This window comes from Serinus canaria, chromosome 28 (assembly GCF_022539315.1).
Source record: "Serinus canaria isolate serCan28SL12 chromosome 28, serCan2020, whole genome shotgun sequence".
In the NCBI taxonomy this organism is placed as follows: domain Eukaryota; kingdom Metazoa; phylum Chordata; class Aves; order Passeriformes; family Fringillidae; genus Serinus; species Serinus canaria.
The window spans coordinates 1,357,104-1,372,171 of NC_066341.1; the positions used below are offsets into that span (position 1 = coordinate 1,357,104).

General features: G+C 48.7%; 1 protein-coding gene across 4 annotated transcripts in view; it reads left to right on the forward strand.

Moving 5' to 3' along the window:
• CRTC1 (CREB regulated transcription coactivator 1) overlaps nt 1-14,814 on the forward strand; it is a 46,016-nt gene extending 31,202 nt beyond the window's left edge. For 2 of the 4 annotated variants that reach the window (XM_050986027.1, XM_050986028.1), the window contains exons 11-13: nt 6,361-6,447; nt 8,478-8,658; nt 9,926-14,814. In XM_050986027.1, coding sequence (XP_050841984.1) covers nt 6,361-6,447; nt 8,478-8,658; nt 9,926-10,137 — 480 coding nt within the window. In that variant the 3' untranslated portion in view covers nt 10,138-14,814. Of the gene's footprint in view, nt 1-1,593; nt 1,696-6,360; nt 6,448-8,477; nt 8,659-9,925 lie in introns of all 4 variants that reach the window. The other 2 variants (XM_050986030.1, XM_050986029.1) reach the window with 2 other exon arrangements.
• Nucleotides 14,815-15,068: the final 254 nt, after the last annotated feature.

Consider the following 15,068-nt stretch of genomic DNA (forward strand, 5'->3'; position numbering starts at 1 on the left):
AGGTATTCTCTGCAGTTTCACTAGAACCCTTTTATTGCAAGGAATTTTAGAGCATGTGTTTTAAAATGGGATTTGTGGCTGCCTCCAGTGCCCTGAAGAATTGGAGCAAGGATTTATGGACAGATCCCTTTTCCCTCCTGTTCTAACGTGGCCTGTTAGGAAATGTTCTGTCTCAGCAGCTGAAAATCCCAAATCAGGAATCAGAGGCCAGGAGAGAAGGGAAGTCCCAGCTCCCCCAGCCCCTCCTGCCCTGGGGGTCCTGGGTGTCCCACCCGTGGTGTCCTGGCAGTGCTGTAGTGACAGGAATGGCTTTGGCAGTGGAACAAATCCATCCTGCTGATCTGCACTCAGTTGTGGGTGAAAGTTTTAACAGTTGGTGCTCCTTGAGAGCAGCTGCTTCCCTTCCAGGGTGGGGAGGGGAAGAGGGAAGGACAAGCCAGGAGTGGGAAGGATCCCACCCCACTCAAAACGTGTCCCTGTTCTGATTCTAATCCTCATGTAGCACCAGTACAGACAATTCTGATCTCATCCTTTGCTTTCTGTGTTGCTTTCCTCATCCTAAACCTCTTTATGACCTGAACTTTTAGGCTGCTGTGTTTATCTTCTAAAGCAACTCGAGTAATTCCTAAATAAACAGATTTAAAGCCGCTTTATCAAAAAGCTTTTGGAGCTGTCACAGCCTCGCTGGCAACTTCTGCACAGGTTTTGTAAAAGAGAATTGAAACGTATTTGTAGCTTGTACAACCTTCTGACAGGTTGTAAGTGGCAGTGCAGAGTACAAAGAGATATTTTCCTGGGATTTACAGAGTTTGAGGTCAAAAATGGCAGCGCAGAGTTCTCCCACCCTGCAAATCTGGTTAAATTCACTGGATTGCAGGTTCTCCTCAATCATCCCTTAATTTCCAATGGAAGTGAAATAAGAAGAGCTGAGCTACTCTTGATGTTAATTAGTGCAGCATTATTTAAATCCCATTAATATTATTAATTTGTTCCAAACCAGGGTTCTTTATAATGGAAAAAAATTTAAATCTTTGAAAATAACTTCTCAGGACAGCTGAGAAGAGTATAAAAATCCCAGCTAAAGCCTGCAGAGCACAGTGTGAATTCCCTGAGGGTGCCTGCTCCATGTCCTGGGGTGCAGTGGAGTTTGGGGCTGTTGGGGACAGGTTGGGAGCTCAGGTTTGTCCTTCAGGTGTTCTCTGTGCTGATAACACAGCTGGAGGCAGGGCAGCATCCCAGTGAACACACACGTGGGGCTGCCACTGGAACTGAAGCATGAATGACATTCTTTTTGAATTATTCCCAGCTTCCAAGACTTCTTTGCTCTAAATCCTTGACTGACCTGATTTTTTGAATATATTTTGAACGGAGCAGAAGTGAAAACAGGCAGGAAATGCTCCCAGCTGTGCCTGCCCCTGCCCTGGGCCCATCCCAGAGCTCTCTCCCCCCATTTTGGGGACCTCATTCACACAATCCTGTCTCCCCACACAGACCCTGACGAGGATGGTTTCTCCCAGCTGCATCCCTGCAGAAGTTGTTGGTGTTTTGCAAGGCTCCCTCCTGGCAGGTGTTTAACTCTGTGTTGTTCTGTAGGCCTCACTCCAGCAGTACCGCAGTAATGCTGGCTCCCCAGCCAACCAGTCTCCCACCTCTCCTGTCTCCAATCAAGGCTTCTCTCCTGGCAGCTCCCCTCAAGTAAGGGACTCTGTGCTTCCACAGGCCTTGCTTCTCGTGTGTGTTTGAGCTGGATTTCTCCATCACTGCCCCATAGTTGTCTCACTGTGACTCCGTGTGTGCCTCATGCATCACCGACGCCCCATCTCGGCCTCCTCTCCATCCCCACTCCCACAGGGCTTCAGGAGCTGCTGAATTGCCTTTTGCAGTGAGCAGAGAACCACAGGATCAGGCTGCTGGTGGAGCACTGGGGTGGTGTTAGTTTGGGGGGCAGAACCTCCAGGTAGAGCCCTTTCAATTGCCAGGATCCCAGGGGAACTGATGGGAGGGCAAGAAAGGGGGAATTTCAGTGCCTCCTGCAGCAGGAAAACTCCTGGGCACTAAATATTTAAATATTTACACTAAATATCCCAAACTGATTTAGATCAGGGCCTTTTTTATGTGAGAACACACCCAGTGAGAGAAAACACTACAGAAAATGCTCTTAAAATGAGCAGCTTGTGGCTGGCAGGGATTGGGTTCCCAGCACACTCCCTTGCATGCCAGCTGCTTTTCCTTGCTCTGCCTGTATCTCCTCACACATCCACATGTCCTGGATGGAAATCACAACTTGGGGGAGTGTGTGATCCTCTGAAGGGGAAATTTTTTTTACCTGCCAGCAGCAAGAAATTAAAACCAGGCAAAATTTGAGGGTGCCCCAGTGTAAGAAAGTGCATTTTCAGTGCCTGGTGCTGCTGAAAGAGCCCCAGCTGGCTGCTCTGGAGAATCCCACCTGGAGAAAAGAAGTGCAGGGAATTCTTCCAGAGCATCACAAGAGTCTGAAAATCCATTTTCTGTTTCATCACTGAACGTTGAAGGCTGTAAGGAGGATCCTTTCTAAATAAGTGCTGCCCCTTCATGGTTGCCAGGCAGAAGCTCCAGGTCTCCTTCATTAGCCAGGTGATGGTAAGCTCAGCCCTGGATCCGAGTGGCAGGAATTGTCTGCATTTCCTTAACCCTGCCTCAGTTGCTTCTTAACCTCTCTCTTCTGCCTGTTTCTGTGAGTTCTGCTGTGCCCTGTGTGCCTCCAAAAACCAGCACTGTCCCCTAGAGCAGAGCATGCTGCAAACTCTCAGTTCTCACTGGACAGCATGTCCACATTTGGGGTTTATGTTGATTTTTTTTTCCCTTTGATTTCTCAATCACTCTGGCTTGGTTTTGTCCCACTGGTCAGTGCCAAGGACCAGAGCACACACTGGGCTGTGATTTTTTTCCTGCTGGTTTTATCCTGTAAAAACCTCCTCAGGTTTTGCTCTGTTTGACAGGGACACCTTGAGTGGAAGGCAGAGGATTTATTAATTCTGCTCTCTGTAGTTTTGGCCTCTTGAACACCCACAGAATTCCTTAGTTTTGCTAAATTAAAACTGAGGTGGATTCGGTGCCTCCAGGAATGCCCCAAAAGGTGGTGGTGGTCACAAACATGAAATGTGGAGAGAAGAAAAACCAGTTTGGAGGGGAAATTGGTGTTGGTGGTGAAGATGGAGCAGCTGCAGGCAGCAGAATCCCTTCATCTGCCCAGAGTGAAGGCAGAGTGTCCCACTGTGGAGCAGCCTGGCACTGCTGAGGGGGATGCAGTGAGCAGGCAGGTGCCTCCCGTGGTCCCAAAGGACATTCCCCGAACCACACACCCTCTGTGGGCTTTGATTTGTGTCCCACACCCAGCACAGGTTCTCCTCCCTGTCCCAGCAGTGTGTGTGTGTCCCACCAGTGCTCCCAGGGATGGGAGAGCCCTGCCTGCCCCAGCTCTGTGTTTGCATGGCTTCCACCCCAGTGCCTGGGCTCTGCTTCCCTGCTCTCACCTCATTCCCGTTCCAGTTAGACACAAACACTCCTGCTCCAGTGGCTCTGACCTGGAGGACCTGGTAGGTATCTGGAGATGGAGCAGCCCAGCCCAGCCCAGCCCAGCAGGGATTTGTGCTTTGGGCTCGGTGTTTGCTCACAGTCCTTCGTGCAGAAGATGCTCTGGTGACTCTCCAGTGGTTCTGGAGGTGCTGTTTGCACACTGTCCTTCCTGGAGTTGTTGGTAAATTATCCCGAGGCTCTGAAGTGTTGAAGGAATGACATTTCCAGTGGGAATTTGGGGTTTCCTTTGGGAATTTCTGTGTTTGTAGCTGTAGGAACCAGCACACGTCACAGGAGGAGCAAACCCAGGCTGGGCTGGGCTGGGAGGCTCTGACCTGGACCCTGCTCCCCTCTTGGTTTCTTCTCATATTCCCCAAAGCTTTTTGGGATGGAAACAGTGCTTGGTGAAGCACAAAGATTTTAGGGATTGTCCTCAATTTGGGAATTGTCCTCTCATTCCCATTCTGTGGAATGAAACCACGGGAGTGAAAGGGACAAAATACCTCGATCCTCTTTGGAGCTCTCAAATATCCTTTGGGTTTTAGTGTTGGTTTTGCTTCCTGTCAAGTCTGTGTCATCCCAAAATTCAGATTTTCCTTGGAAATAGTTATAAACCGTAGGTTGGACTGGATTTAGGTTGGTTAAAAACCCCAAATTTTCTTTAAATTGCTTTAAGTGGTGCTTTGCTTTTTTCTTATCAGCATCTTAGCAGTGGCTCTTGTGGTGTTGGATCCCTTGTGGTGTTTGATCCCTTTTTCCTGGTGTTTGATCCCTTTCTCCTGGGATCCAGCAGCTCTGGAGTGTTGATGACCAGGTGATAAATTGGAAAAGTTTCCACCCTGTGATGTGACAGCCCAGGGGTCTGCCTGGAAGTGGGGAGGTTTTTAGGGAATATCTTGGTGCTTCTTTTTTCCCCTCATGGAAGGGGCAATTCAGGTGATTTTTGAATTATTTTTTCATACAAGGTGGTTTTTTTTGAGGGTCTAAAATCCGTGCCTGTTCTGATTCTTCCTAAACTTTTCCTGAATTTCCCATGCTGAAATTTTTATGGAGGAAATTTGTGGCCTTCTGCTTTTGCCATGAGGATAAACCAGCGACTGAATATTTTGTTTTCCAAGACTGAGACAACCACTGCATGGAAATTGTCTTTTAGAGATGTTCTCTTTGCCAGTTAACGGTTTTTATTTTCAGCTGGAATATCAGAATTTAGAATTTTAAATCAGGAGTGAGGCTGATTTTTATCTGGCATTTTTGATCAGGATTAAAACATGGACCTCAAATTCTTGGTCACCTTTGGAATAATTGATGAATGATGGAGAATAACTGAGGGACTGGACAGTGATGTAGCAAGGCTGAGGAATGAATTCCTCCTGGAATTCTCACTGGGCTTCCCCCTGGCCTTTCCTGCTCTTTCATTCCATTCTGTGGAATGACTTTAAATTGGGAATTTTGCCCTTTTGGGGCTGCAGACCCAGAGCCAGAGCAGCCTCAGTGGGGGGAACGCCACAAAATCCCACAGAAAGCAGAAATTGTTCTGTTCTCCCTGCCCGTTCCTGGCTGGGAATGAATCCCAGTTCTGCTGGGAGAGGCCTCTGGGCTTCCCTGGGGTCCCTGAGGGTCCTGGGGATTCATTCCTGCTCCCTGAGGGGGGATCTTCATGGTCCTGGGGGATTCCCTCCTGCTCCCTGAGGATCCTGTGGGATCCTCTGGCATTCTCTGGGCCCCGTTGGGATCCTCTGGGATCCTCTGGGTCTGGAGGGTTTCTCGCCTGCTCCGTTTGGATCCTCCAGGCCCTGTGGGATTCATTCCTGCTCCATGAGGGCCCTGTGGGATTCATTCCTGCCCTGTGAGGATCCTGTGGGATCCTCTGGACCCCGTGGGATTAATTCCTGCTCTCTGAGGGCCCTGTGGGATCCTCTGGGTCCTGTGGGATTCATTCCTGCTCCGTGAGGATCCTGTGGGATCCCCTGAGCCCTGTGGGATTCATTCCTGCTCCATGAGGGCCCTGTGGGATCCTCTGGGTCCTGTGGGATTCATTCCTGCTCTATGAGGATCCTCTGGGATCCCCTGAGCCCTCTGGGATTCATTCCTGCTCCGTGAGGATCCTCTGGGATCCCCTGAGCCCTGTGGGATCCCTTGAGCCCTGTGGGATTCATTCCTGCTCCGTGAGGATCCTCTGGGATCCCCTGAGCCCTGTGGGATCCTCTGGGTCCTGTGGGATTCATTCCTGCTCCGTGAGGATCCTGTGGGATCCCCTGAGCCCTGTGGGATTCATTCCTGCTCCATGAGGATCCTGTGGGATTCATTCCTGCTCCATGAGGATCCTGTGGGATTCATTCCTGCTCCATGAGGATCCTCTGGGATCCCCTGAGCCCTGTGGGATCCTGTGGGATTCATTCCTGCTCCGTGAGGATCCTGTGGGATTCATTCCTGCTCCATGAGGATCCTGTGGGATTCATTCCTGCTCCGTGAGGATCCTCTGGGATCCCCTGGGCCCTGTGGAGCCCCTGGGCCCCCGTGAGGGCCCCGGGCGATTCCCGCCCGCTCCCTGCCGATTTCTCTGGAATTCCCGGATTTCTCTAAATTCCTCCAGATTTCCCAGATTTCTCTGGCATTCCCAGATTTTTCTGAATTCCTCCAGAATTCCCAGATATCTCTGAATTCCCAGATTTCTCAGCACTCCGTTTATCTCAGCACTCCCGTTTTTCTCGGCACTCCCGTTTATTTTTCCCGGCATTCCCGCTTTTCCCGGCGCTCCCGGGGGCAGTGGGGGTTTGCACCATGAAGCCTCTGTTTTGTTTTCAGCATTCTTCCATGCTGGGCAGTGTTTTTGGGGACTCCTATTATGAGCAGCAGATGACAGCTAGGCAGGCTAATGCCCTCTCCCACCAGGTGAGCAAATTCATCTCGGGCCTCCTCGGCCCCTCCCACCTCAAATTAACCCCAATTAACGCCTGGTTAATTTACGTCAGTCCCCGTTTTGTCCATGTTGAGTTTTCCCTGCTTTTTGTTCGTTTCTTGTTTTGTTTGGTTTCCCTCTTCCCCCCCCTCTTTGTCCTCCCCGTCCCACTCAGGTGTTCTGCCAAAAATATGGGAGATAATTAAAATAGATCGAATAATGAGGCTTTTGGAATGAGAGATCAATTAAAATAGATCTAATAATGAGGCTTTTGGAATGAGAGATCAATTAAAAATAGATCTAATAATGAGGCTTTTAGAATGAGAGATCAATTAAAATAGATATAATAATGAGGCTTTTAAAATGGGAGATCAATTAAAAATAGGTATAACAATGAGACTATTAGAATGAGAGATCAATTAAAAATATATCTAACAATGAGGCATTAGAATGAGAGATCAATTAAAAATATCTATAGTAATGAGACTATTAGAGTGATCAATTAAAATATATATTATGAGGCTTTTAAAATGGGAGATCAATTAAAATAATGCATAATAATGAAGCTTTTAAAATGGGAGATCAATTTAAAAAATATATAATAATGAGGCTTTTGAAATGGGAGATCAATTAAAAATATATAATATGGGAGATCAATTAAATATCAATAATGATCAATTAAAGATCAATAATGAGGCATTGAAAATGGGAGATCAAGTAAAAAAATACATCATGATGGGAAATCAATTAAAAATATATACAATAATGAAGCTTTTAAAATTGGAGATCAGTAAAAATATATATAATAGTGAGGCTTTTAAAATGGGAGATCAATTTAAAAATATATAATGAGGCTTTTAAAATGGGAGATCAATTTAAAAATATATAATGAGGCCTTTAAAATGGGAGATCAATTGAAAGTATATAATAATGAAGCTTTTAAAGATTCAGATAATGCCAGGCAGCTTTGAAAAGGGAAAATAGTGAAACGAAAATGTGAAAGCAGTGAAAATCAGCTTGGAAAAAGGAATTGTGCTGGGCAGAGGCCTCAGGGCGAGCCTGAATTCCCTCGATTTCCCTTCCCACCCTCCAGCAGAGCGTGGATGAATTAAATTATTGAATTTAATTCTGGGATTAAATTAATTCAATTGTTAACTACTTAAACTGGGGTGTGTCCTGGAGAGAATTCTGCTGGGCAGAGACCTCAGGGCAAATTCATCCCTTTATTTCCCTTTCAATCCTCCACCAGTGGATGGATTAAATTACTGAATTTAATTCTGGGATTAATTAAATTATGAAACACTTGTGTCCTGGAGGGAATTGTGCAGGGCAGAGACCTCAGGGCGAGCCTGAATTCCCTTGATTTCCCTTTCAATCCTTCACCAGTGGATGGATTAAATTATTCAATTGAACTCTGGGATTAAATTATTAAATACTTAGACTGGGGTGTGTATGGAGGGAATTCTGCTGGGCAGAGACCTCAGGGCAAATTCATCCCTTTATTCCCTTTCAGTCCTCACCAGTGGATGGATTAAATTATTCAATTTAACTCTGGGATTAATTAAATTAATTAAATTATTAAATACTTAAACTGGGGTGTGTATGGAGGGAATTGTGCAGGGCAGAGACCTCAGGGCGAGCCTGAATTCATCCCTTTATTTCCCTTTCAATCCTTCACCAGTGGATGGATTAAATTACTGAATTGAACTCTGGGATTAAATTATGGAATACTTAAACTGGGGTGTGTATGGAGGGAATTGTGCAGGGCAGAGACCTCAGGGCGAGCCTGAATTCCCTTGATTTCCCTTCCCCCCCTCCCTTTTCTTCTGTTCCCCCTCCCCAGTTTGGCTCGTGCCCCTCTCCCCAGTTGCCCAGGGTCTGCCCCGTGCAGCTCAGGGCCCAGAGCCCCTTTTGGAGCAAGGGAAGATGAATTTGTTTGCCTGTCTGTGTTGTCCTGGAGCCGTGTCCTTGTCCCCCTGTCCCTGCCAGGCTGGCAGTTAACCCTTTGGCTGTCCCCCTGCAGCTGGAGCAGTTCAACATGATCGAGAACGCCATCAGCTCCAACAGCCTGTACAGCCCCTGCTCCACCCTCAACTACTCGCAGGCTGCCATGATGGGACTGACGGGCAGCCACGGCAGCCTGCAGGACTCGCAGCAGCTCAACTACTCCAGCCACAGCAACATCCCCAACATCATCCTGACAGGTAAAGCCCTCCTGGCTGCTGCCCTGCCTTGGGCTCGCTGGGGGTTTTTGCTGAATCTGACTCTCTGTGGAGCTGGAGACTCCTCCAGGCAGCTCTCATGAGCTCTGAGAGGTCTGTTTCTAGCTCAGCTACCTTAGAAGGCATAAAATCGACAAAATAGCTTCTGTTGCAGTATTAGAAACAAAAAGATTTTAATAAAAGGCAAAATAATGAACTCTTTATAGGGTCCCTGCAAATAGGATATTGAGCAGCTCCTCAGGGGGTGGCCCCAACCCTGCCAGAGCTCCAGGAGTGTTTGCACAGTGCTCTGGGACAGGCTGAGGTGTCTGTGCAGGGCCAGGAGCTGGATCCATGATCCCTGGGAGTCCCTCCCAGCTCAGGATAGTTCATCATTCCTTGGTTCTGGACTTGGGGATTCTCCTGGGGATCGTTGCTGTTGAGGGGTTTGTCTCACCTGGGCTGTGGTGCCAGCCCAGGGCGGGTGATGACAGAGAGAGAAACAGATAACTTCATCCTAGGGAAGTTGTGAGAATGCTCAGAGAAAGAATTAGAGCAATTCTTACCTCAGTCTCTGCCCCTGGTGCTTGTGAACACCTGGAGTGTTTGTGCGTGATGTTCATGACAAGAAGGTGTTGTTCCTGCTTAGCCAAAGGTGTGAGAAGTTGTTCAAGGACCAGTCAGGTTCTGAGTGGACAATCCTGTCTATAAATATGCAAAGTTCCTGATAAATCTCACTGCATGTCCTCTGAGCATTGGAGCCAATGTCTCATTCCTTCAGCCATTCCTAACTCGAGTCCAGTGTGTGTCCCAGTGCTCACCTGCACACAAGGAGAGCACCAGTTTTCCTGTGGCTTTATCCTCCTGAATTCCCTGGATCCTGTGCCAGGAGAAGCTGGGGGAGCCAAGCTCCTTCCCCTGCTCAGCCCCAGCTGGCCAGCAGAGGCTTGGAGTGTCACATATGGTGGCCAGTCTGCTCACAGTGGGGTTTTGGAAACAATCCCTGCCCGGGGATCCTGTGGCTGCAGCCAGGGATTGCTGATGGGAATGGTGGAAATTGAGGTTATTCCTCCTAAAGCTGAGGCAGAGAAAAGGCTCCAGTCACACCAAACACGAATTTTGGTGGCTTGGAGATGCCGTGAGGAATCTCAGATCTGAAGGAGGGTGGATGTTCCTCATCTGAGAGCTCCATAACCATGTCCAGGGTTTTGGGAGCTGTTTCCTGACCTCCAGGCTGGTGTTTGACCCCTGTGTGTTTCATCCCCTGCAGTGACAGGAGAATCCCCCCCCAGCTTATCAAAAGAACTGACCAGCTCCTTGGCAGGAGTGGGGGACGTCAGCTTCGACACGGATTCCCAGTTCCCTCTGGATGAACTCAAAATTGACCCTTTGACCCTGGATGGACTTCACATGCTCAACGACCCCGACATGGTCCTCACCGACCCCGCCACAGAGGACACGTTCCGCATGGACCGGCTGTGACCCTGGGGGCTCCATCCCCACCCTGGGGGCTCCATCCCTGCCCTGAGGGCTCCATCCCTGCCCTGAGGGCTCCATCCTCCTGGGGGCTCCATCCTCCTGGAGGTCCCATCCCTCCCTGGGGGCTCCATCCTCCTGGGGGCTCCATCCTCCTGGAGGTCCCATCCCACCCTGGGGGCTCCATCCCACCCTGGGGGCTCCATCCCCACCCTGGGGGCTCCATCCCACCCTGGGGGCTCCATCCCTGCCCTGGGGCTCCATCCCCACCCTGGGGGCTCCATCCCCACCCTGGGGGCTCCAGCCCAGCCCGAGGGTCCATCCTGGAGGGAGCAGCTGCTCCGTGTCCCTGTGCCATGAGTTCCCCCAGCTTGTTGTTCTGAGCTTGCCGCGCTGCCCAGCCCCGTCCCAGCCGCGCCGCCCCCGAGCCGCTCGTTGCCGTCCAGCAGTCAGGAGTTGTCCGGTTTGTCCCGGTGGTTTTTCCCGGTTTGCCATCGGCCTTTTCCCTCTCCAGAGCCCCCCCCTTGCCCCAGCTGGGCCCTGGCCGTGTCCCCGTGTGCCACAGAAGGGCTTTGGGCAGTGGAGCAGGGCGGGAGGTGCTGGCAGAGCCCGGGGTGCGGGGCTGGGGGGGCCCTGGGTGACACTGCCATCCCTCCAGGTGCCCTGCTTGGCCCCAGGTGTGTCCCCAGCCTCTCGTCCCTCCCTCCTGCCCCAGCAATCCTGGCCACCAGGCCCAGAAATCCACTTCAAACACTATTTTTTTTTCCAAGCTTTTTATGGTTTTGTTTTGTTTCGGTTTTGTTTTTTAAATGTATATGTAATATATATCTATTTCTATATATGGCTACATATATAGAGAGCATTTCTGAGCACACATGAAAGTTCTATAATTCATTACTTGATTAGACAGAGGATCAGAACATCTTAAAGCAGCTAAAAAAAATAGAGACTAACCTGCATAATCCTAATTTTTACTTTGTGAGAGATTCCTGGGCAACAGGAATGGCATTTCCATAGCAATGCCAGGCTCGTAGAATCATGATTTTTTAATTTTTTATTATTATTCATTACTTATTCTGTTACTTATTTATGATTTTTTTTTTGGTTGTTGTTGTTGTAATTTCTTTTTTTTTTTAATTTATTTAAATATTTGGATATTAGGAAAGTAGCTCAACTACATACAGCCAATGGAAGCACTCTACATAATATTTGTACAGTACTTTTTTTTTTTTTTGTGGTTTTATTCCAGAAATATATTATATATATTATATATGTAGGTATTTTTAAACTAACTGGAATTTTAAACAGATGTTAAGCAGGAATAAGGAAGCCTAAGGCAAGTTTAGATATTTTCCTTTGGAATAGGCAAAATAGGGTGGTTGGAACTTAAAAATTCCTTCATTCACCCAGGGGAAAAAAAAATCTCTTGCTCCACAATGACCAGGATTGAATCCTCCAAAATTCTGTTTAATTAAATGGAGAATTGATAATTTCTGATGGTCCTTGTGGATATTTTGTGCTGCAAATTAAAAAAAAAAAAAAAAATCCCATCCAGATTCCTCCAGCTGGGAATTGGGGATTTCACTCTGGCTGGAGGGAAGGTGATTCCCAGATTTCTGGGAATGAATGGAATGAAAGGACACTGCTGGAACATCTTCATTCCTCTGGGATCTGCAGGGGGAAAGGCAGGAATTCAGCAGGAATTAACAGGATTGGAGTCATTAATTAACTAATGAACTCACCCTGAGGGTGAGCTGCTCCTGGAGGGGGAGGCACCTCCAGCCCGTGGATTCCAGTCCCTAAAATCCCTCCCAGTTCCCAGTTCCCAGTTGGGGTTTGTTCACCCTCCTGCCCCCCTGGATTTTCTCTCTGCCTCCAGCCCAGGGAATTCCCAATCCCAATCCCAGCCCCGAAGCTTCTCCTCTTTGGGAACAGCCTGGGCTGCTCTTAACGAGTTCCCCTGCAATTAATGAGAGTTCCCCTGCAATTAACGACTCCTCAGTGCTCCACAGAGTTCTCCTAATGAGTTATACCAATTTCTGTGTGCTTCCAGAAATCCTGGGCTGCCCTGCTGAGGTTCCTGCCTGCTCTGCTGAGCAGGAGCAGGGTCAGGATCTCCCCAGCCTGGGCTGTCCCCTCACCTCCTGTGCCATTTGTTGACCATTTGCACTAAAAATGTGGAATTTTTTCTTGGCTTCCCTGTGTCTTTTTTATTTCTTTGGTTTGCTGTTTTTTTGGTTTTTTGTTGTTGTTTTAATTTTATCCTTCTCCACACCCTCCAGAGGTTTCCTGGCATCTCTTGGGAATGTTTGGGGATTTTTTGGCAGGGTTTGAGCTCGGTAGGACACGTTCACTCCTGCTGGCTGCTCCTTTCAGATCCCTCACGCTTTCTCAGTTTAAGGAGGAGAGAAAAGGCAGCTCAAACAGGAGGAAACCTGGAAAAAACCAGGAGGAATTTGGGCCCAGGTGACTCGGAGCCCTTTGCTGAAGGTGCAGTGAGAGCTTTGTGCAGCTCCCTGTGGGAATTGTGTTTCTCTCCAGCTGGAATGACTCCCGTGCATGTGCAGGCCTTGTGTGTGCTGGGTTTGTGACAGCAGGGTCACTGCAGGAGCAGGGAGCTGGGGTTCAGTTTGTGACAGCAGGGTCACTGCAGGAGCAGGGGTTCAGTTTGTGACACCAGGGTCACTGAGGGGAGCTGGGGTTCAGTTTGTGACACCAGGGAGGAGGCTCGGGCAGGGAGCTCCTGCCTGCTTTTTTAACTCCGTGTGTAAATAAGAGCTCTTTGTTTCTTAGACTTGTAAGTAGACCTTGAAAATCGCCTTAATTTCAAACTAACACACCTTGGATGCAACTGTCACAGTTAGGGACCCTCCTGCAGGGAGAAATCCAGGTTTGATCCCTCGGGAAGGAGCCGGGATGTCCGTGGGGTGCTGGGTGTGGCAGGATGGGCTCCAGCTGTGGCCAGGGAGAAGCTGCTTCTCCTCCCGACCCTGTGAGACCCAGGGGTTCCAGCAGCTCCTGCCTTTCCCTTCCCCCAGGGGAGCCTTTCCTGTGGGAGCTGCCCCAGAGGATTCCCCCTTTCTCACTCCTTCAAATTCCACTTTTTGTGGCATCAGGCTGATCTGGAAGCAAACCCAGAGAGAAGCGTGGAGCGGATCCCAAGTGTTGCCAGAACAAATAATCTGCTTTTATTCCAAGTGTAACAGCCCTGTGCTCATTCCAGTGTCTGGGGCTCCCTCCCCACGGGTGGGAGCAGAAAGGGAAAACCATCACTTCATAAAAAACAAAAAAAATCAAGGAGAAAGTGGTGTTAATTGCTATTATTGCTGAGTTTGATTTCAGTGGTGGTGAAGCTGTCTGGTGTCTCCAGGGGTGACTGTCCCACCCTCCCTCCGTGTTTTTCTATCTCCACAAGGAATTAACCCCCAATTCCCAAGCTAGACTGTTGCATTTGCCAATACAATGGGGAAGAGCAGGAATAAACCCTCGGTGCATCCAAAACTGTGATTTTTTTTTTTTCCAGCAGCCAGCCCAGCCCTTGCGCTGGGGGGGCTGGGGGAGGCTCCTTTCCCTGTACATAGATTCCCCCTCTGGGCATGCCCGGCTCCCACGGCTTCTGCATGGCAGGGAGTGCTTGCCAGCCCCCCCTGTGCCCCCAGCCACGGCCTGGGCTGGGCTCTGCCCCCCTGGGCTGATTCCTCATTCTCCAGAGGGCAAAACCTTTCCAGGGGCGGCCGCCAGCCCCGGGGAGGGTCCGTGGATTCTTTGGTGAATTGGTTTTTAGGAGCGCTCCTGGGTGAACCTTCAGCTCAGAGGGAGGTTGGCTTTGATGGTCCTGGAGGTCTTTTCCAACCTTGATTTGGTTGTTCCTTCCCAACCTGGATTCCAGAATTCTTTTCCAGCCTTAATTTGGTTTTTCTTCTCCCACCTTGATTCGGTCGATCTTTTCCAACCCTAAGTTGGTGATTCTTTTCCAGACTTGAACTTCAGGTTCTTTTCCAGCCTTAATTCAATGATTCTTTTCCAACCCTGATTCAGTGACTCTGTCCCAACCTCAATTCCACGATTCCAAAACCTGCCCTGAGTTTACCTAAATTTCCCTCAAAAACGAACCCTCGGACTTAAAACCTTGAATTTCTGCCAAAACAACAATTAAGGTTTGAGCTTAATTTCCTTAATTCCCTCAAGGAAAGACCCTGGAAACCCCCTCTGGACAGGAAGGAAGCAGGAAGGCCCCTCCTCCCCCCGCAGATCCCGACCTTGGCTGGTTTTTTTTGGGAGAAACCCCAAAACCAGCGCGTTTATTCCTCGGAGCAACGGCCCCCCCGTCACTGTGATGGCAATGTGAAAGCGCAGGTAGCCTTTGTTACGTGTGTCTGTCCTTTTTAAAAAACAACCAGGAAAAAGAAAAAAACCCTAAAAAACCTCCCTCCCTCTTAGAATTAAACTTTGTAGTGTTCCTGTTCTTTGTATTTTGAGTTGCATCTTATTTATACGGCGCAGTGTAGGCATGGATTGCATGTCGGTTTTCTATGCGGGCACCACGACATTCTGACTGTGTATTATAAATCATTTTTACCTTTTTAAACAGGGAAAACAAACAAAAAAACCAACAAAACAAAACAAAAAAAATACAACACCACAACAGAATCATTGTGTGGAATTTCTATACTGCAAAGCCAAACACTACATGGAGTCCTCTCTTGGTTTGTGTTATTTATTTTCCGAGGCGGTTGGGGCGGGCGGGGGGCGGGCGGAGCCGTGTGTGCGTTGCCTTATGTGGGCTTGACCAATTTTATCAAAATAAAGGCCTGAAGGGGTAAAATCCACTGGCTCTTGTCTTCAGGGGGTGGAGGGGTGGGATGGGAAAAAAGGAGAGAATCCTGTGGGGAAAAGGGAGAGAATTCCATGGAACAAAAGGGAGAAGTTTAATTGTT